At 36.7% G+C, this 19523-nt stretch overlaps 1 protein-coding gene across 1 annotated transcript in view; it reads right to left on the reverse strand.

The window, feature by feature from the left end:
• Positions 1 to 19523, reverse strand: part of LOC129254214 (E3 ubiquitin-protein ligase Su(dx)-like) — a 57411-nt gene that overhangs the window by 16635 nt on the left and 21253 nt on the right. Inside the window, exons 5-11 of the mRNA XM_064094860.1 lie at positions 17854 to 18031; positions 14459 to 14516; positions 12962 to 13052; positions 8997 to 9128; positions 7709 to 7862; positions 6409 to 6497; positions 29 to 188 (exon numbers count right to left, since the gene is read on the reverse strand). Coding sequence (XP_063950930.1) covers positions 29 to 188; positions 6409 to 6497; positions 7709 to 7862; positions 8997 to 9128; positions 12962 to 13052; positions 14459 to 14516; positions 17854 to 18031 — 862 coding nt within the window. The remainder of the gene's footprint in view (positions 1 to 28; positions 189 to 6408; positions 6498 to 7708; positions 7863 to 8996; positions 9129 to 12961; positions 13053 to 14458; positions 14517 to 17853; positions 18032 to 19523) is intronic.

A 19523-nucleotide genomic window follows, 5' to 3' on the forward strand; every position in this document is an offset into this window, starting at 1 on the left:
GTGTTACATGACCCCGAAGTTGACTTACCATGGCAATGAACCTTCCTACAAAACGGAAGTACTGTAGATGATCTGGGTTGACTGATGATGCAGGGTTAATCTGGAGACAGTAGTTATTCTTATTAGCATATTCAAACAGGCAGTACATTGGATTAAGAACCTCATGAGACAGCATGAAGAACCATTCCCTGCAAAAAATCAAGAGTCAATATTACGTTGAATCAATGTAAGGATATTTCTTGCTGTACCGGTGGGCCGAGGGCCAAATGATCAAAAGTGCATTAGTTTTTAACTTTTGTTTCAGTTGACCCTGAGGAATTTTTGATATATTGAAAAAAAGGAGAAAAATACATCGATTAGGAAATGGCTTGATCCCGCAGTCAACTCATTGCAGTTAGCAAAATTTCTTATTTAGAACTCTGGTTTCATCATGCTGCTCAACAATTGTACGAGCCGCACATTTAGCCATACGCACTGTACTGCCAAAGTACAGCACAGCGCATAGGCACCGCGGCGAAATACGAACGCTACATCCGAACTTCAAGTCGAGTTCGTTCGGTCAGTATTAAACAGTATTATTATTGTATACCCACTGTAACGTATTCCTGGAAATTTCTTTGGATGCCAATCACCTACCTTTAGTTGCAAATCATCGCAATATATGAATATTCCATAATAATCTCCTCAAATTTACAGAAACAGTCGAGAAAAATGTAGAGTCGTGTGTCGGACTGAAACTAAATATACAAGCAGAAAAAAATCTGTCCAAACTCTTCGCTTTTTTATTTTGACAGACATACTTTTTCATTTATACTGAAAGTTAATCAATCTGACATTCAGTACAGATCATTGGGCAATCATTTTAAGAAATGTCCAGAGTATGAAGGGATGTCCAAACTTTGCGTTTTTTAATTTTGAGGGACGTATCTCTTGATTTATATTGATAGAGAATCAATTTGTCATTCAGAACTTTTCGTTGGGCGATCATTTAAAAAAAAGTCTGGAGTATGATGGGATGTCTCAAATTTGTGCTTTTTAATTTTGACAAACACATTCTTTTAATTCTTAATTTATATTTGGCCCGTTTCAGGTACACGTGTACACGCCCGGTCAAGTCAGTGCACGTGTACTGAATTCCATGACCGTGTACACGGTAGCATCTGTATAAAACTTGCGTGGGAGTTGTAGACAAGTGAACAATTATGTAATTGAACACAATTCTATAACCATGCTCACAGCCTCACATTAATTCTAAGTTCTCAGATGCTGCACAAGTTTTAATCACTAAAATTCCACTTTCATACCCTTGAAGTTCTGTACTTGAAGCCACTGCGCTCACTCACATTTTTTAATGAATGATATCTGTCTTGGGCCGGCCTGGGAGGCGGGCAGTGTGCACAAAGTTTACATACGATGCAGTGACGTTATGGCTGATAAAACAAGCTATGAGCTTTTTGCCGCGCCTTCGTAGTACTTATCTACTACTTACTTGATTTCTATTTCCCAAAAATGAAACCTATTGTGTAATTATGCCTATTCGCCATTAATTTGAAGTTTATTTTGATCCTAATTCTAGTCTCACTCGTCTGTTCGTGCCGAGATAATATATGCACGATGAATTCATGAATGTAATTCATCGCCATCGAATGCGCATGCGAATTGTGCTTTAATCCACTAGATCGAAATTGATCTGAAAGGAAAATCATGACGCGATCAACGTAAAATAAATCTTGCTTTTATTAAAAATATTTATTATGACCATAGAATATCATTTAATCGTAATATTTTAACAATAATTTGTAAATAATAATCATTAATATGAATTTAGAGCTTAATGTGAAACATTTGTAATTCCGTAACGAGTGATGGGTGCACTTGTCAAAAAAAAAATATCATGTCAGGATTGATTTTCAAACATCATTGCAGAAACTCTTCTCACGATCGTAATATCACCATAGAATACAATTTTACATGACAAAGCAGAGGAAATTACGTTTGATATTTATTCCCATCAATTTGAAGCTTGTTTTTGTCCAACTCCGCATTATAATTCATGAATGCAAAATTATGTCATCATCGCGCATGCGCGATGTGCTTCTTTATCTCCGAGACGTCCATAGTATTTCCATATATTCCAACATAACATAACCAATATTTTTAGTATGGCCATAGAATGTTATTAAATCATAATAATTTTAACAATAATTTACATCCAATAATCATTCATATAAATTTAGAGCTCAATTTGGGACATTCGTATTTATTTCGGTCGAGTCAGTGCTCTGCAATTATCCTGAGTCTAAAAATGGATTTTATCAAAAATATCATCAGGATTAATTCTCAAACATCGTTCTAACTCATATTCCACAAACTTTTCTCACAATCGTTATATCAGCATAGAATACCAATTCAAATGACCATCCTGAGAAAATTACATATCTTTATTCCCATCAATTTGGAGCTCATTTTAGATCCAACTACATCTCGGCAAGTTGGTCTCCGTTAGTATAGCACTTGTTGGGCGGCAAGCACGCCTGTCGCTTCGGGAGAGTGAGTGTAGTAAGGGGCTGTAGTGTGTGTGCGAATCTGGACTGTGACTGTGAGTTGACCGAGAATTGTTCGGATCGACTCGTTTCTGTCTTCAATATTATTTCATTTCAAACGTACATGTAAGGCCTATATGTTGTCATCTGCAGATATCATTGTTTTAGATATTTTGGGAAGAATTCAGCTTGGATACTGTTTTTTTAGTTGTTGTCTTGTGATCATGGAAAATGCAGACGATCTTTATTGCATGCTCTGCATCCGGCCGGGCGGGGTAAGCGCTGCACAAGCGGCTTCATCTTCAGCGCATTTCAGCGCGGTCCTGACGCGGAGCAAAAAAAAATGACTTGATTTCCCGGCCTTCAAATTTCGATGCATCGATGTTCGATCGAATTAAAGCTGTTTACAAAATAATCGATATGACTTACATGTAGGCCTAACGCAAGTTATCATATTATGTAACATAACTGGCTCTCTGTGTTTACAACGTGTACACGACTGAAAAACAGGCCGTGTACATGTGTATCAAAAATGGACTTTCAAAACTGGCCTACAGAGAGTTATTCAATTTTACATTCAGTACAGTTCGTTGAGGAATATTTTGTGACAATCTCGGAGTATGTGCTTTTTAAGATTTGAAGTAATTTTAAAGTGTCTAGTTCAACATCTTCACATGAGGTGATGCGTCCATATCATGATTTGGCAAGAGTGATGCGGGCAGGAGAAAAATTTTAAGTAGGATCGGATAAAATGGTCACCTTCGTGACCGTTAGGATTACGGCTGGGTCATTACCTTTACTTTAAAAATATTAAAATATTATAAATAAATGGGTGCTTACGTTTACAGTTGAACCTTTTGTGCAAAAGGAGGGAAATAGTTCAAAAGAGAAATCACTGTACACACATACTTCAAATTGCCAAAATATTCCCAAATTCATATCATACTGTTTTGACATGAACTTAATAGAATGTGTATTTCAGTAATGAATAATTCTAATTTGAATGGATAATGAAGTAAAACAATGTTATATTTCCATCCAAAAATATGCAAGATCTGCATTTTCAAATCTAGATCTAACATCTACAAAACACAAATTTGAGCATGTGGGGACATATAACAGTCGCATGGACTATTTCTAATCGGTCTAATGCCTATTTTCGTCTAATCATCAACTCATCTACTATCCTTTGGTCTATCATCAATTCTTCCACTATCCACATGGTCTAATTGCCATTTCGTCCACTCACCATTTCGTCTAATAAACAGTTGGTACAGTAGCCATTTAGTCCATAAAAAATTTGGTCTAACTGGATAAGTGTTCATTGAGTGAAATTAATAAAAAATGGGCACCGGTATTAGACCAACAGGTTATTAGACGAAATGGTTGCTAGACGAAATGTTGATGGACCGAATGGCATTAGACTAAATGAAGGTAGACCATATGACGACGAGTTGGCAATAGACGAATTGGCAGTTTACCTTGCATCTTTGGATCTTTCTACTTACATTCTGCCATGAAAAGGTGGATATATTGGGTTACCTGTCAATATTTCCCTAATAGGGAAAAATTTATCTACATTTTCATGACAGAATGTACAGAATGTAATATTTCCGTCCAAAAAGATGGAAGATTCGCATTTTCAAATCTCGATCAAACATCTATAATACACAAATTTGAGTATGTGGGACATGTAAAGCTTGCATGGTTTCTTCTGTGGATCATTCTACTTACATTCTCTCATGATATGTGGATCAATTTGATTACCTGTCAATATTTCTCTACTTTGTGGCAGCTGATGAACCCAAATAACAAAAAAAAATATCATCCCATTTGTTGTTTAAGTCAACTTTTCATGCGAGCAGCCATCTTGGAATCTGACTTTTAACCATCCAATGTCAAACTATACTTAAAAAAAAAAGAAGATTTTTCACTATAAAATATATAAATAAGTGGAACGCCTCTGGTAGTCTTGCCTGCATTACGCGATTCAATATAGCAACAGTGATGTCTTTGAAAACAGCTATTGAATACTTATTTACAAAAAAAACACTCGTATGATTGACCCAACATGACCTTTGACCATAATCATGTGACCTAAGATGTGTGCAAAACATACTCGATAAACCTTATGTCTATGTTTGATGTACTACATGTGTAGATCCATAAACCTCCTAAGTTATGATGCCAATTCGTCAAATACCCCCAACACGGCCAAAAATCATTGACCTTAAATGACCTAAATTCTTGGTCATGTGACCTGAAACGCACACAGGATATTCAGGGATACATGGTTACTCTTACGTCCAAGTCTCATGAACTAGATCCATAAAATGTTATCAAGGTTTGTTGACCCAAAATGACCTTTGTCATGTGACCTGAAACTCACACAGGAAGTTCAGGGATACTTAACTGATTTTATGTCTAAGTTTCGTGAACTAGATCCACATACTTTCTAAGTTATGATGACATTTCAAAAACTTAACCTTGGTTAAGATTTAAATATTGATTCCCCAACATGGTATAAGTTCATTGACCCTAAATGACCTTTGACCTTGGTCACGTGACCTGAAACTCAGGCAGGATGTTAAGTAATACTTGATACCTTACATCCAAGTTTCATGAACTAGGTCCATATACTTTTAAAGTTATGATGACATTTCAAAAACTTAACCTGGGTTAAGATTCCAATGTTGATGACGCTGCCGCCCTCGGCGCCTATAGTCTTGCTCTGCTATGCAGGCAAGACAAAAGTGTTTTGCCTCCATTTAAATTTTGTGGGAAATATTTTTTTTTCGTCCAAAATTACAAGAAAAAATATTTGTTAAAAAGAAAATATTTATTCAGGTATTATAAGTAGAAGCAGAATTATTGTTCTGAACGCATCCAGTTCGAACTCGTTTAGAGTACTTTTTTATTGACTTCTTTGTTAATAGTAATCCTTGCATTTGGGGGTATGCAGGGGCTGTGTATACGCATTTGTCTTAGAAATTAGCAAGACAACAGAGCATCATGAATGCATTCGAACGGATGTGATATCAGAACTCTTGTGCCTGTAAATGAATAGAAATATCGAGATTGCAGAGAGATATGCCTAGACGTTTTTAAACTTCAAATCCAATCCTATATTAATTCCGATTAAAATCCAGTTGCAGTCAGTGATAGTGTTAGGTGTGCATAAATCATGGACCTATTAGAGATGGACATTCAACACAATCCTTTTGTTGATCGACAATTGCGACTACCAAGGCGTATCTGATAATTTACAAAGGGACAAATTCCCTCTTCTTGGTTTTTGTTGGCTGATGTCCCATATCAGAATATACTTTTCAATCAACATGCTTCAGATTGGGAGCAGCAAAGTTCAGAAGCAGACGATTTTGTGATATAAAATATGTCATTATTCGATACGCAAACTTCCACACACATAAGAAAGATACACAATCTCTACATGCTACACTGTATGTGGTATGAATCTCTGGAATATTAGATGAAAACTTGGAAACAAAGGAATTATAAACGATAAACAATCACAATATTGTCTCTATCTTAAAATATGCATTCATTTTCCCAAATAAAACACATCAAGGTAAGATAACCAAAGGAAAACTAGAACTGCACATCAACTTTCCAGGATTGAAGTGATATATCATCTTCTGCGCATACAATTTGTGCAATATTAATGTCTGATCACAAACTGCTTCTTTCAACTGACGGCAGAACACAGTAGGATCAATGTCTAATATAAAGAGAATGTTATTCAGATCACAATGACAGTCACATGTAGTGAATTCATTAACAAATCGATGAGTGTCCATCTCAAATAGGTCCATGCTTAAATCATCATCTAGTTTTTAAGTTTTACCTTGCAACTCCTCCATAATCTAGACCCTCTTCCCCTCTGAATATGATATAGAGTCTTCTCCTAAGGTCAAAAGCTTGTAACCTCATGATCTGTGATTGAAAAGAGGATTTTACTCTTATAACAAGACATCAATTAATCAGCTTTGCGTACAGAGTGATTATAATAAAATAATAGACTCAAGTTTACATGGTTTCCTGACATAATTTGAAGTTTATATTCAAATACAATCTTAACTGTTTTTCCCTACTATTGAATAATGTGAGATGCCATGAAATTTGTTCATCAGACCCATTATAATCCTTCCTGAAATTACTTTTCTCTATTTTCTAGTCTTTATGAAACTTTGTAATGCTTTCAAATGATCATGACTTAGTCAGTTCATGAATGATCTTAGAAACATGAAGAAAATAGGAGTCCAAAATGCCCTTATAGAATAGGACGAGAATTTGGCTTTTCCCAAAAAAATTTAGGTCACCCACGCCATCATATAAAATATCGTAGGCCTCATGCCGAAAGGGCATAAACCCAATTTTGGGGTGATTTGAGTTATTTGTTTCATCGTGTACATCTTGACATGCTTTTTGAAATGATGTCCTTAATTTTTCAAAATTCGTTATAATTATGAATTCCATCAAGACCTAAACGACTATCTAGGCTTTTCCATCTGCCAAAAGGGCCTTAAAAGGGGTGACATTGAACCCAAGGGTATTACCATACATAATGCATTACAACGGACCTTTTGGCATAATTATATTCATTGTGTCTTCTTTTTATTTCTTTATGCCAAAAAGTCACTATGGTGCACGCACACTGTTTAAGGGCCTTTTTTGACGAAGGCGCGTGCCAGTTGATGCCTCATGCCAAAAGGGCGCAACCGTAAATACGCTTCGGTTACGGCCCTTCTGGCATGTCTGGCATAAATATACTTCGGTTACAGCCCTTCTGGCATAAATACGCTTCACTCAACATATGCCAAAAGGCCCTTCACATGTTTTTTGCTCACAGCATGAAATTTCTCAATATTTTTTCAAAAATGCAATACAATATCATGTAAAATGTAATAACTGAACATATATATCTAAATTGACCTCCAAAACGAAGTAATCATTATAAAAAACTGCTTCTTAAACAAGCCAGAACTTTAAACACAATTATCTCAGAATGAAAAAAATCCAGTTAAGGCCCTTTTGGTATAAGGCCGACGATATATCGACCTGAAAGAACTCTTCTTTGCGACTATACTAATAATGAATGATTCAATAAAATATGTGTGCATAGTTCTAAGAAAAAGAGGATTTACCTGATGGAATGAGTCTTCAAACAATGTATTCCTTGTGACACTGATCTTGACATGACTAGGTAATGCATTGATCTGACATAGATAACGGAATTGACCAAGCTTCCACCTGAAGCTCCTCTCATATGCAACAGGGACACCAAATGCACCTTTTGGACTGGATAATAATTTAAAAAAATATACATAAGAGGATGCAGACATAGGGTAATAAAATAATATATTTTCTGTACTTGATATCAACACTAAAATTACAATTATCACTACAATTACACTTTCACCAACAAGCTACTGCTATAATCAACACTGTCATCATCACCATCATCATTAATATCATCCTTATCACTGTCATCATTACCATAATCATCATGACAATCATCATCATCAACATTATCATAACCACCACCATTACCCTTTTCAACTGGACTAATTTTAATCAGAACATCATTTCCACCACTTTCCTGAAAATTCAAGTTTTAACAGCATCATCATCATCATAAACATTGGTTTCACCATCTTAATCTTAAGCCCCTTTTTAATTCCATGAAAAATCCATATTTCTTTGATTTCAAAATAAAGTTTATGAATTCCACATTACTTACAACATCCTTAAAGGACACGTCCACCCCATCAAAAAGTTGATTTGAATAAAAAGAGAAAAATCCAACAAGCAAAACACTGAAAACTTCATCAAAATCGGATGTAAAATAAGAAAGTTATGACATATAAAAGTTTTGCTTAATTTCTCAAAACAGTTATACGCACATCCTGGTCGGTATGCAAATGAGGACACTGATGATGTCATCCACTCACTATTTCCTTTGTATTCTATTACATGAAATATTCTAATTTTCTCCTTATTGTCAAGTGAAACAACGATCGATTCCTCCATGAACATGTGGAACTAGCATTGCTTAAGACTATTTGATTCAGTCAAGTTGGTCCCTATTGTCAAATCTGTTAAAAAATGAAATATTGTATAATTGAAACAATAAAAAACAAAAGAAATAATGAGTGATGGACATCATTGACTGTCTCATTTGCATGCCACTGAGTTGTGCATATCACTGTTTTGTGAAAAATAAGTGAAACTTTAAAATGTCATAACTTTCTTATTTTACATCCGATTTTGATGGAATTTTCAGCGTTATACTAGTTAGATTTTTCTCTATTTATTTAAATCAACATTTTTCTGGGGTGGACTTGACCTTTAAGTCTATCCCGTTATCTACATATATTAAAAAATATACTATACTATTTCGCAAAAACACAAGACTTGGATGAGATTGCTTACCCTTTTGAAGCACTAGGCCTTGGATCTGTGAATGTTGTTCTTCTGTTGTTATGATCTACAAAATACATGACACCTTCCTTGGTATACCTGATCTCCCAGCCATCTGGAAGAGGAGCTTCCTGCATACTTGCTCTAAAATAAAACAGACATCACTATAAATATTAATTAGGCTGGAGTCATCCAGTTTTTTTTTTTTTTTTTTTTGGGGGGGGCGGTGCCTGCCCTGCATTTTTCGGCGGAGACCAGAGGACCACGAAATAAAGAAATTCATACCAAATGCAGTGTCATCAAAGACTATGAATATCAACCACTTTTCAGGCCTCTATTTCCTTACCTAGATCTATAAATCAAACTTACACATGATACTAGGAGTGGGCTATAAACGGGTGATTTTTGGTTTTACTTTGGCAACAGTTTTTATTGTGTTCCTTTTTACCTTACCTCAACACAAAATGACAACATTTTTGTCTCGGGTCTGAGAAAAACATGTGCCGGGCCAAAATCCAAAATGGCCGCCAAAACCCCCAAAATCACATTTTTTGCCACAACTTCTTTAATTTGGTTTTTTTCTCTGGTTTTGGTGTCTATTCATATGCTTTGGGGGACAGGTAATTTGTTTTTCCTAAAATTAGTTCTATTAAACCATTATTTGTAGAGTTAAAGGTGATTTTTACCTAAATTTACAGATTTTAGACCCCATTTTCAGCCAAAAAGTAGGTTTCATTGTCTTGTGGTTCTTCGATATTAGATGATACAAGTTGAACAAAAGGAAGCAGCTGTACATAGATATATTGCTTTTATTGCTCTAAATTGGAGTTTACTGATATTTGCGAAATATATATTATTGAATAAAAAAAAAAGTCATTTATCCATAGGGGTGGTATAATACAATGCACTGTACATACTGCACTGCATACATGTATGTCCATGCATTGACCACCATGACATATAGTGCACATTTAAAAAAAATGCAACCATATTTCATTTCGAATTTGTAAAAATTGTGCTAGCTTTACAGCAAAATGAGTAGTAGCATATTAAAGCCACATATTTCCTCTTTCCAATGATACATGTATCTTACTTATTCACACATGGTCAAGGATGGCTGAGTAATCATTCTTTTTAGACAATGAGACAAAATGGACTTGGAACCAAGTTTCAGTGTCACCAGCATAAATCCTTCTGAATAGACCAGTTTCATAATGCGAGCAAAGTTTATGAATACCATTCTGACAAAGGTTTTTCTTGACAACCTAAAAGATTGCAAGAGGCTTGCCAGATATAGCAACAACTAATGTACGCAAGTTGCATTTTAAGCATTTAAAATGTATTCAAGGAACAACTGAGATAGTTTGTCACTAGGCTTACAAAGAGAAAACATCCATTTGTTTGAATACATTTTGAAAATGGCCTATTCTCCATCTCTCTTTTGGAATGTCCAGACAGGTGAGAAATTACAAAATTTCTGGATTAAATATCTGTTGCAGTTATCTGCTTTTCATAGGTTCTAGCCCTGCAACAATAAAGCAATAATGACTGACCTCGGGGCGATACGACATATATCACCCAAACTAGATTTATATCGCGCGAGTCGTAGACGAGGGTGATATCAATTTAGTGAGGGCGATATATGTCCTTTCGCCCCCAGGCCAGTTAATATTGCTATTATTAACCAAATCAGACATCTAGAACAACAAGTGGAACACCTCTGGCAGTCTCGCCTGCATTACGCAATGCGATATAGCAGCAGTGCTTCCTTTGAAAATAGCTAATGATTATTATTCACAGAAGAAAACACTAATATGATAATAAAATATTATGCCCATTGACCCAAAATGACCTTTGACCATGATCATGTGACCTAAGACATGTGCAAAACAATCATTCATACTTGATTATCCTTGTCAATGTTTCATGAGTTAGATCAATAAACTTCCCTAGCTATGATGCCAATTCAACACATACTCCCAACACGGCCAAAGTTCATTGACCTTTGATCTTGGCCATGTTCCTGAAATGCATACAGGGTATTCAAAGATACACTGCTGCTCTTATGTCCAAGTTTCATGAACTAGATCCATACAATTTCAAAGTTATGATGACAATTCCTCAAATAACCCCAACATGGCCAAAGTTTGTTGAACCCAAGTGACCTTTGACCTTGGTCATGTGACCTGAAACTCGCACAGGATATTCAGGGGTACATGGTTGCTCTTATGTCCAAGTTTCATGAACTAGATCTATAAAATTTCAAAGTTATGATGAAAATTCCACATATAACCCTAACATGGCCAAAGTTCATTGACCCTAAAATGACCTTTGACCTTACTCCCTTCCTTAATCATGTGACCTGAAACTCAGGCAGGATCTTCAGTGATACACTTTTACCCTTATGTCTACGTTTTATGAACTAGGTCCATATACTTTTGAAGTTATGACAACATTTCAAAAACTTAACCTCGGTTAAAATTTTGATATTGATTCCCCCAACATGGTCTACGTTCATTGACCCTAAATGACCTTTGACCTTAGTCATGTGACCCGTAACTCAGGCAGGATGTTCAGTAATACTTGATTATCGTTATGTCTAAGTTACATTAACAACCCCACATGATGGCATTTAGATATTCTGGTAAGCAGATAGCCTGACCCTGTAAACATTGGGTTAGACACCACAACCAGGGGAAAAAACCTGTAAATATAAGAAAATATGGCTAATAATGTGAAGAACATATGTTATGTGATGTTTATGTGCAATTTATGTTAAAGCGGGTTACATCATGTACACCAGCTGACAAGCAATCAAATTCACATGACAGATATATCATACCTAATTCTAAGCCTCAAGAGCTCACTTCTATATACAGGCCTTATTACATGTCATGGTGGTCAATGCATGGACATATGCAGTGCAGAATGTACAGTACATTGTATACCACCGTTTAGCCCCTATGGATAAATGACATTTTTTATTCAATAGTAAGATAAAAAAATTTAAATATCCATAAACCCCAATTAAGAGGAATAAAAGCAATATAGCTATATGAAGCTGCTGGCTACTGTTCAACTCATATCACCTAATATCCAAGAACCACAAGACGATGAAACCTACTTTTTGGCTGAAAAAAGGGTCTAAAAATTTGTAAATTTAGGTAAAACCACCTTCTAACTCTACAAATAATGGTTTAAAAGTACTAATTTTAGGAAAAACAACAAACATCCTGTCCCCAAAACATATGAATAGACACCAAAACTAGAGAAAAAGATCACCAAATACCCGGTAGAGAAGTTAAGGCCCAAAATGTGATTTTGGAGGGTTTTGGCGGCCATTTTGGATTTTGGCCCAGAACACTTTTTTCACGGACCCGAAACCAAAAATTTTGTTATTTCATGTTGAAATACATTAAAAGCAATTTTTTAAAAATGTTGCCATATCAAAATGACAAAAAAGTATTTTTGACCCATGTACATGTATAGCCCACTCCTGATATTTTCAAACAATACATCGACCAAGTAGGGCTATGAAAACAATAGTACCAGAGCAGGGTTTCTCAATTTCCTTCCTTGATTTATCGGCCCGAATCACAGTTGCATGGGCGCGTCAATTTTGTTCAGTTACTCCATTGCAGTATTACAGTGTTATCGACTGATCATGATCGTTTGCTATCGCGGCAATTCTGCAGTGGAGTAACTAAAATTGCAAACAAAACAAATGGATGCTAGAAAGCACCTGTGATTTAACGATTCGTATTACAGGGGGGGGGCACTTTTTAAAATCTAATAATATAAACAAGAGGGGAAGACGGCTATAATCATTTGCGGAGAGTAACTTACCACAAATTTCTTTTTTGACAAGCAAAGAAATCCCAGGTCATCAAAAGAGTAGAAGCATGCACCCCCTTTGCCCCCACCCCCCCCCCCCCCCCCGCCCCGATCTTGGCCTAAATATGATATGATACACATACCCTTGTCCCTGTGTTCTTGGGTCTTCCCACTGCGTTGTTCTGTTTAGATGATTTACAAAGTAGACTCTCTGGTGAGGATCGGTACGCTTCTCTGTATAAGCAAAACAAATTTGTTTCAGCAAAATTGCTATATGAAAGTATGATAATACACGTATCTGGTCTGCAAGGGAAAAGTGTACTTCCTTCAAAAAGCAGACCTCCCAATGTTTGATAGTCAAAATTCATATTTTTAAAATGAAAATTCATAAAATGTTAAGACAGCAGCACCCCTATCAATAATGTTGGTATTGCTCCTGCTCTACAACTCTATTCACCAACTTAGGCCAGCCTTCTCAACCTGCCTACTACTCAAGCTTACCACTCCTTCTGGTTTACAGTCCTTTAACCCCAAATTGACTGGGCTATTTTGACGCCTAAGAAGACTGGAGGGGGATTCAGCCCCCCCCCCCCCCCCCCTTATGATCTCGGCCATCAATCACGTGATCATCACAAAAATCGACATGCACATTACCCATGGCATAATCTACAAAATAGTACAATCAAATTCTTCAAAACTCTCATTGCTGATTAATCATGCTAATTTATGCGTAAAATCAAAATTTTGCTCTAATTAAATAAATGAGGCTCCTAAAATCTTAATATTTTTTATTCACACTCTTTACAGGATTCTGATCAAATGTACTTTAAAAAAATCAACATCGCAATTACTGTCTTATGTATCTTATTGTTTTGTAAATTTCTTATGTATTTCTTTGTTTTTTACTTTTTTTATTGTTTTTTCATTGGAAATCGTCTGGGAGTTTATTCTGACCATAAACAACATGAAATTAATTGAGTTTAATCAGTTAAAGGAGAAATAATAATACATTTATGAATTTGGGCTACAGACATTATTTGTACACGAATTCATGTTTTTGAGTGATTCTGGGTCTGCATGCACTTACAAAATGTTGCGTTATTTCGGAACCGATTACCAGGGAGTCGGTAATTTGGTCTCAAAGTTGCGCAGACTTGAAAATAAAAAGTCAGCAAGAAGTGTCAACAAATTTCACGGAGCAGATTTATCAAGTTTGTCATAAAGGTGGTTTCAAGCTAGCACATCAATGATGTGGAGCTCATCCGAAATCTCGAAACAAAATTTAACACAATTTTTAATTTCAGCCTAGTTGACATTGACAGTCAGTGGTCAAGTATGTCCAAAAGTCCAAGGTGGCTTCAAACTAGCACATCAATATGAGCATCTTCTTTGTTAAATGGTCTACTTCAATTCCTTTGTTCTTTTTTCAGGTTGCCTATAACTAGTCAGCAAACTCATCTTTCTCAATTTAAAAACATATTGCGAGGTTAGTTTTTTTTTTAAAGTCTAAATGGAAAATTTGATTAGGGAACTACATGTAGATATTGACACTCTAATCATGGCAACTTTAGATTTTTTACACAAAAAATGAAGTTAAACATTCCCAAGTTAAATTTGTGTAAAAACGATGATAAACTTACCCCAACCAGATGGCAAAGGCCCCAGTGGATCACTGGGGTCTACACCTCCAGCTGCTTGCTGCATCAGGGAAAACAAAAGAAATTACAAAACATTATACACAAGTGGATCGCTTCTGGCAGTCTCGCCTGCATTATACGATTTGATATAGCATGCACAGTGCTGAGTTTGAAAACGGCTATTGAATAATTCGTCAGCGGTCATCCGAGCCTTCGTATCACACACGCGACAATGCAATCCCATTTCAGAGAAAATCGACTTCAAAGTTTACTATATAATATTCAAGCTTAGTTCCCCAGCCTTACAGCATATTCATTGCTAGAAAAATACATGGTTAGAAAGACCAAGACAATTGCTTGACATTGGTATCTTTATTTTCACACAAAACCAATGATCAGAGAAAATATCACAAAAGAGCTACATGCTTGTTATTTTGGTTTGAGCGGTTTAGATTTCCCCTGTACAAAAACGCCAAAGGGGATACAACAACCCTGACCGCGATTTCAATGCATGCGGTCAGTCAAAACGTTGTATCGCTTTTCTCTTGCAACATCAATGCAGTGCTGATAAGACGTTTTGGCAAACTGCTCATTTGCATATGTGCGTGCAGCTGTTGTTTGCTTTGACACAGTACACGTTTCCAATGTAATTTGTATGGCATCGCCATGGAAACTGCCTCATATCTCAGAAACTAAAATAAATTGCTGCCTAGAAATTTAGTTATGAACAGAATAGAATAGGGCTTGTACTTCCATTTTCTGCAAAAATCTCAAAATAATTTTTTTTTTTACTAAAATTGACTTAATACAACGGTTCGGATGAACGCCGACGAATTATTCACAAAAGAAAACATTCATATGATAATAAAATACTAAATCCTTTGACCATGATCACATCACCTAAGAAGTGTGCAAAACAATCATTCATACTTGATTACCCTTATGTATATGTTCCATGAACTAGATCCATAAACTTTCTAAGGTTACATGTATAATGCCCAAACACGGCCAGAGTTCATTGACCTTAAATGACCTATGATCTTGGTCATGTGACCTGAAACATGCACAGGATATTGAGGGATACATGGTTGCTCTTATGTCCAAGTTTCATAAACAAGATCCAAAAACTTTTTAAGTTATGATGACAATTCCACAAATACCCCCAACATTACCAAAGTTTGTTTACCCTAAATGCCCTTTGACATAGGTCATGTGACCTAAAACTCGCACAGGATGTTCGGGGATACTTAATTGCTCTTATGTCCAAGTTTTATGAACTAGATAAATAAAATTTCAAATTTATGATGGCACTTCCACAAATACCCCCAACATGGCCAAAGTTTGTTGACCTTTGATCTTGACAGAGCTGCCAACCTTTGTAAGTAGCAATACACAACATTCAAAGCGGTGAACCAACATAGACGATGTTCAATGCCACCTGTCCCAGCCACGTAGCAAGTTTGCAGGCTTTGCTGAACTGGATAAGAGGTCCGCTATATCGTAAATATTTTATCCTTTTGCAGTATATCACATCAAATAATGCATTCTAACAATCTAATGTGAAGCGACACAAATTCTAGTCCATGATACATGTACATGAAAAGTTAAACAAGAGTGTCACTAAGACGAGCACATGATACGCCCGCCTGTAACGCGGAAAATGAAGTTATTGGTCAAGCAAAAAAAGTGGAAGGTGGCGACTTCACCTTTGACCTTCTGGCCTCAAAATCAATAGAATTCCTAAGATCTATGCTACTATCATACACACCAAATTATGAGCCTAGGTTAAGTTAAACAAAAGTTATTGCAATAACATGGACTTCAGATGGGTAAGATGAAAACATGTCACTATGAACTTGACCCTTGACCTTTTGACCTCAAATCAATAGGCTTCATGGGACCCGTGCTAGTATCATACACACCAAATTATATGAGCCTAGGTTAAGTTATCTGAAGTTATTGCGTTTACAATGACTGCAGAAGGGTAAGATGAAAACATGTCAGTGTGACCTTGACCTTTGACATTTTGACCTAAATCAATAAGCTTCCTGAGATTCATGGTAGTATCATGCACACCACATTATATGTACCTAGGTTAAATTAAACTGTAGTATCATACACACCAAATAATGAGCTTAGGTTAAGTTAAACTGAAGTTGTCACGTTTACAAGGAAAAGTTAACGGACGGACAGACAGAAAGACAGACAGACAGACGGACGGACACTGAGCGTGATACCATATGTCCCGTAGGACGGGCGTATAAAAACTGATCAGCGCCTAAGTAATAATCTTCAAATACGGTAATTTATTCATTGGAAACATGGAAAGGTAACTTCCTGTTTTGTGCATGTGCGTGGATATGGATTCATGCAAGAATTTTGTATAAGCAATGCAATGCATGCACAACTACGGTACAAAAAATCGCTGCCTGACCAAGGCAATCATCATATGCGCAGCAATGTTAACAAAGCAACACAATTATGCATAGCATATGCAATGGCAGTATTTGCCGCCTTCAGATGAGTTTGCCACTGCACACTGTATTATATGTGCATTAAAATTTTGTACATAGCTATTGGCGCTGAAAAGCGTAGTAATAAAGGTCAAAAGCGTAGAGGTATAAAAAGCATAAAAGCTATGACTTTTTCCTAATAGTTGGCAGCTCTGCCTTGGTCATGTGACCTGAAATTCAGGCAGGATCTTCAGTGATACACCATTTCCCTTTTGTCCAAGTTTCATGAACTAGGTCCATATGCTTTCTAAGTTACGATGACATTTCAAAAACTTAACCTTGGTTAAGATTTCAATGTTGACGCCGCCGCAGTCGAAAAAGCCGTGCCTATAGTCTCGCTCTGCTATGCAGGCGAGACAAAAATCAGGATCAAATACATCAATATCAGAAAAGAAAAAAAAGAACATATCTACACAATATCTTGTCAGAAAATATTACATGTTTTGTATTATCATGTTTTAAGTCTAAAAATAATTGACAAAAAATTATTATTCAAAGCTGAAACAAGGGCAACTGGACAGAATGAAATATCAAATAAACCTAAATATTTAAGAAACTGTGACGAAATCTTCCAAATAGCAGTGCAAGGAACTAACGTGCTGTCTCACTTCTACCCTAAGCTATCCAATATCTAGGTTTTATGGCTCTTAACATAAGTTTCTATTTCCTATGACTGCCTCATCATCTTCAGATTTCTAATCCATGATATAAAGGGGAAATGACCATTACTGTGAATGAATAAGGAGAGCATGATTTTTTTTATTTATTTTGATGTTAAGGGAGAGACGATTGATATGATATTGGCTAGGTTATGAAATCTAAACTCCCTAATTATACAAGCAACAGATTTGAAGAGAGAACAAATCTGAAATTTTGACAACATACCGGTAAGTAAAGTCGTTGTTGTAGCTGTTGCATGGCAGTTTGCTGGAGTTGTGCATGTTGTACCTGCCATTGTTGAAAATTTCTGACCGAGTCCAGTGTTGGTCTCTGCCATGTTGTAGTGCGTGTGTTGTGGTCAACATAGTATATCCTTCCTTGAGGGTCTTTCCTTCTCTCCCATCTTCAAGAAAGCCAAATATGAAAAAAATCATTTCAAGATGTAAAAAGGGCAAACTGCCAGGAAAACTTGAAAAAATAATAATAATTGTACATTCATATTGTGCAAATATGAAAATACTTACCATGATTTTCTTATTTACGAGATAACTGGATATACTCATTTGATTTGCTAGTTCATTACGATTAACTTGCACACCGAATAAAAGTACACAATTTTTCCTGCGCGCGCAACATCTCCCTACGCAAGCACTATCCCAAGATCATCACGCAAATAGGCGTCCATTTCCTCTTATGAGCCTGAACGCAAGACATGTTGCCACGCAAGGCGAGGGGTCGGTGGGAGGGTACAAATGAGTATATCCAGTTATCTCGTAAATAAGAAAATCATGGTAAGTATTTTCATAATTTACTATCAATAACTGGGATATACTCATTTGATTTGCTAGACCAACACGGATTCAACGTGAAGGGAGGCATGTCTAGACTAAGAAAGTGCGTACAAAATAGGGAGATGAAGACACGAAGGCCGCTGCCTTAAGGACATAGGAGGCAAATAAGGCCTCATGCGAAGTAAAGTCCTTTAAGAACAAGGAAGTGAAGGAATTAGAAGAGCGCCAAAAAGGCGGTCCTCAAGATGTCGTCTACGACGATTCCATTGAAAAGAGCCCAAGAAGAAACGATACTATAGTATCATGGGCCCTCGGCCTAGTGTCAGAAGGAGAACATCATCACCAACTGACTTGATCGTTTCAACAATCCAGCGTGAAATGATGTCTCGAGAAGCTGCCGCAAACGGCTCGCGCGACAATACAACCAACTGAACAGAGTTGGGAATTGTCTGAAGAATGGCAAACAAGACAAAGGTTAGAAGTCACGCCTAATCTACGCCAATCCCTGCAAATGTCCGGGAGCGATGCATAAATATGCAAAGCTACGTACTGTAAATGGTTACAGATAAACAGATACAGGAGGGATCTCGACTGATAGACAGACGAAAGATACCCTGAATACCGACCCAAGAGGGAGTTAGTCAAGCGTCAAGAACGACCGACAGGCGCCATGACAGACTTAACCATACAAGCTCAACGTTTGAGAAGAAACTCAAGAGTTTGTAAGATTCGGATTGAAGGTATTAATCATCCGTAACCGGAGGGATGATAATCGCCGATGATCAATAAACGATCCAACTTTGTTGAAAAATTCGACAAGAATCGTGATCGGAAGACTGAAACTTGTACGGTTCAGTAAGTGATCAATCAATCAATCCGAGAAGGCAACAGCGGGGCTAATAAAAGCCACGGTCGGGTCACCGGCTTAATAAATTGAGCCAAGCCGCAACAATGCAAACGTAAGGAATGCGAGATATCTCAGAAGCCCCCGCGTGGGGGAAAGCGCCCAGAAGTCGATCTCTGACTAAAATGCGTGAGGGCGAAACATCTGTAGAATTCTGATAGTGAGCTGTGGCAGGACGTTTCCAGCGGTCTGATAAGGAC

The sequence above is a fragment of the Lytechinus pictus genome, chromosome 2, assembly GCF_037042905.1.
Source record: "Lytechinus pictus isolate F3 Inbred chromosome 2, Lp3.0, whole genome shotgun sequence".
NCBI lineage: Eukaryota > Metazoa > Echinodermata > Echinoidea > Temnopleuroida > Toxopneustidae > Lytechinus > Lytechinus pictus.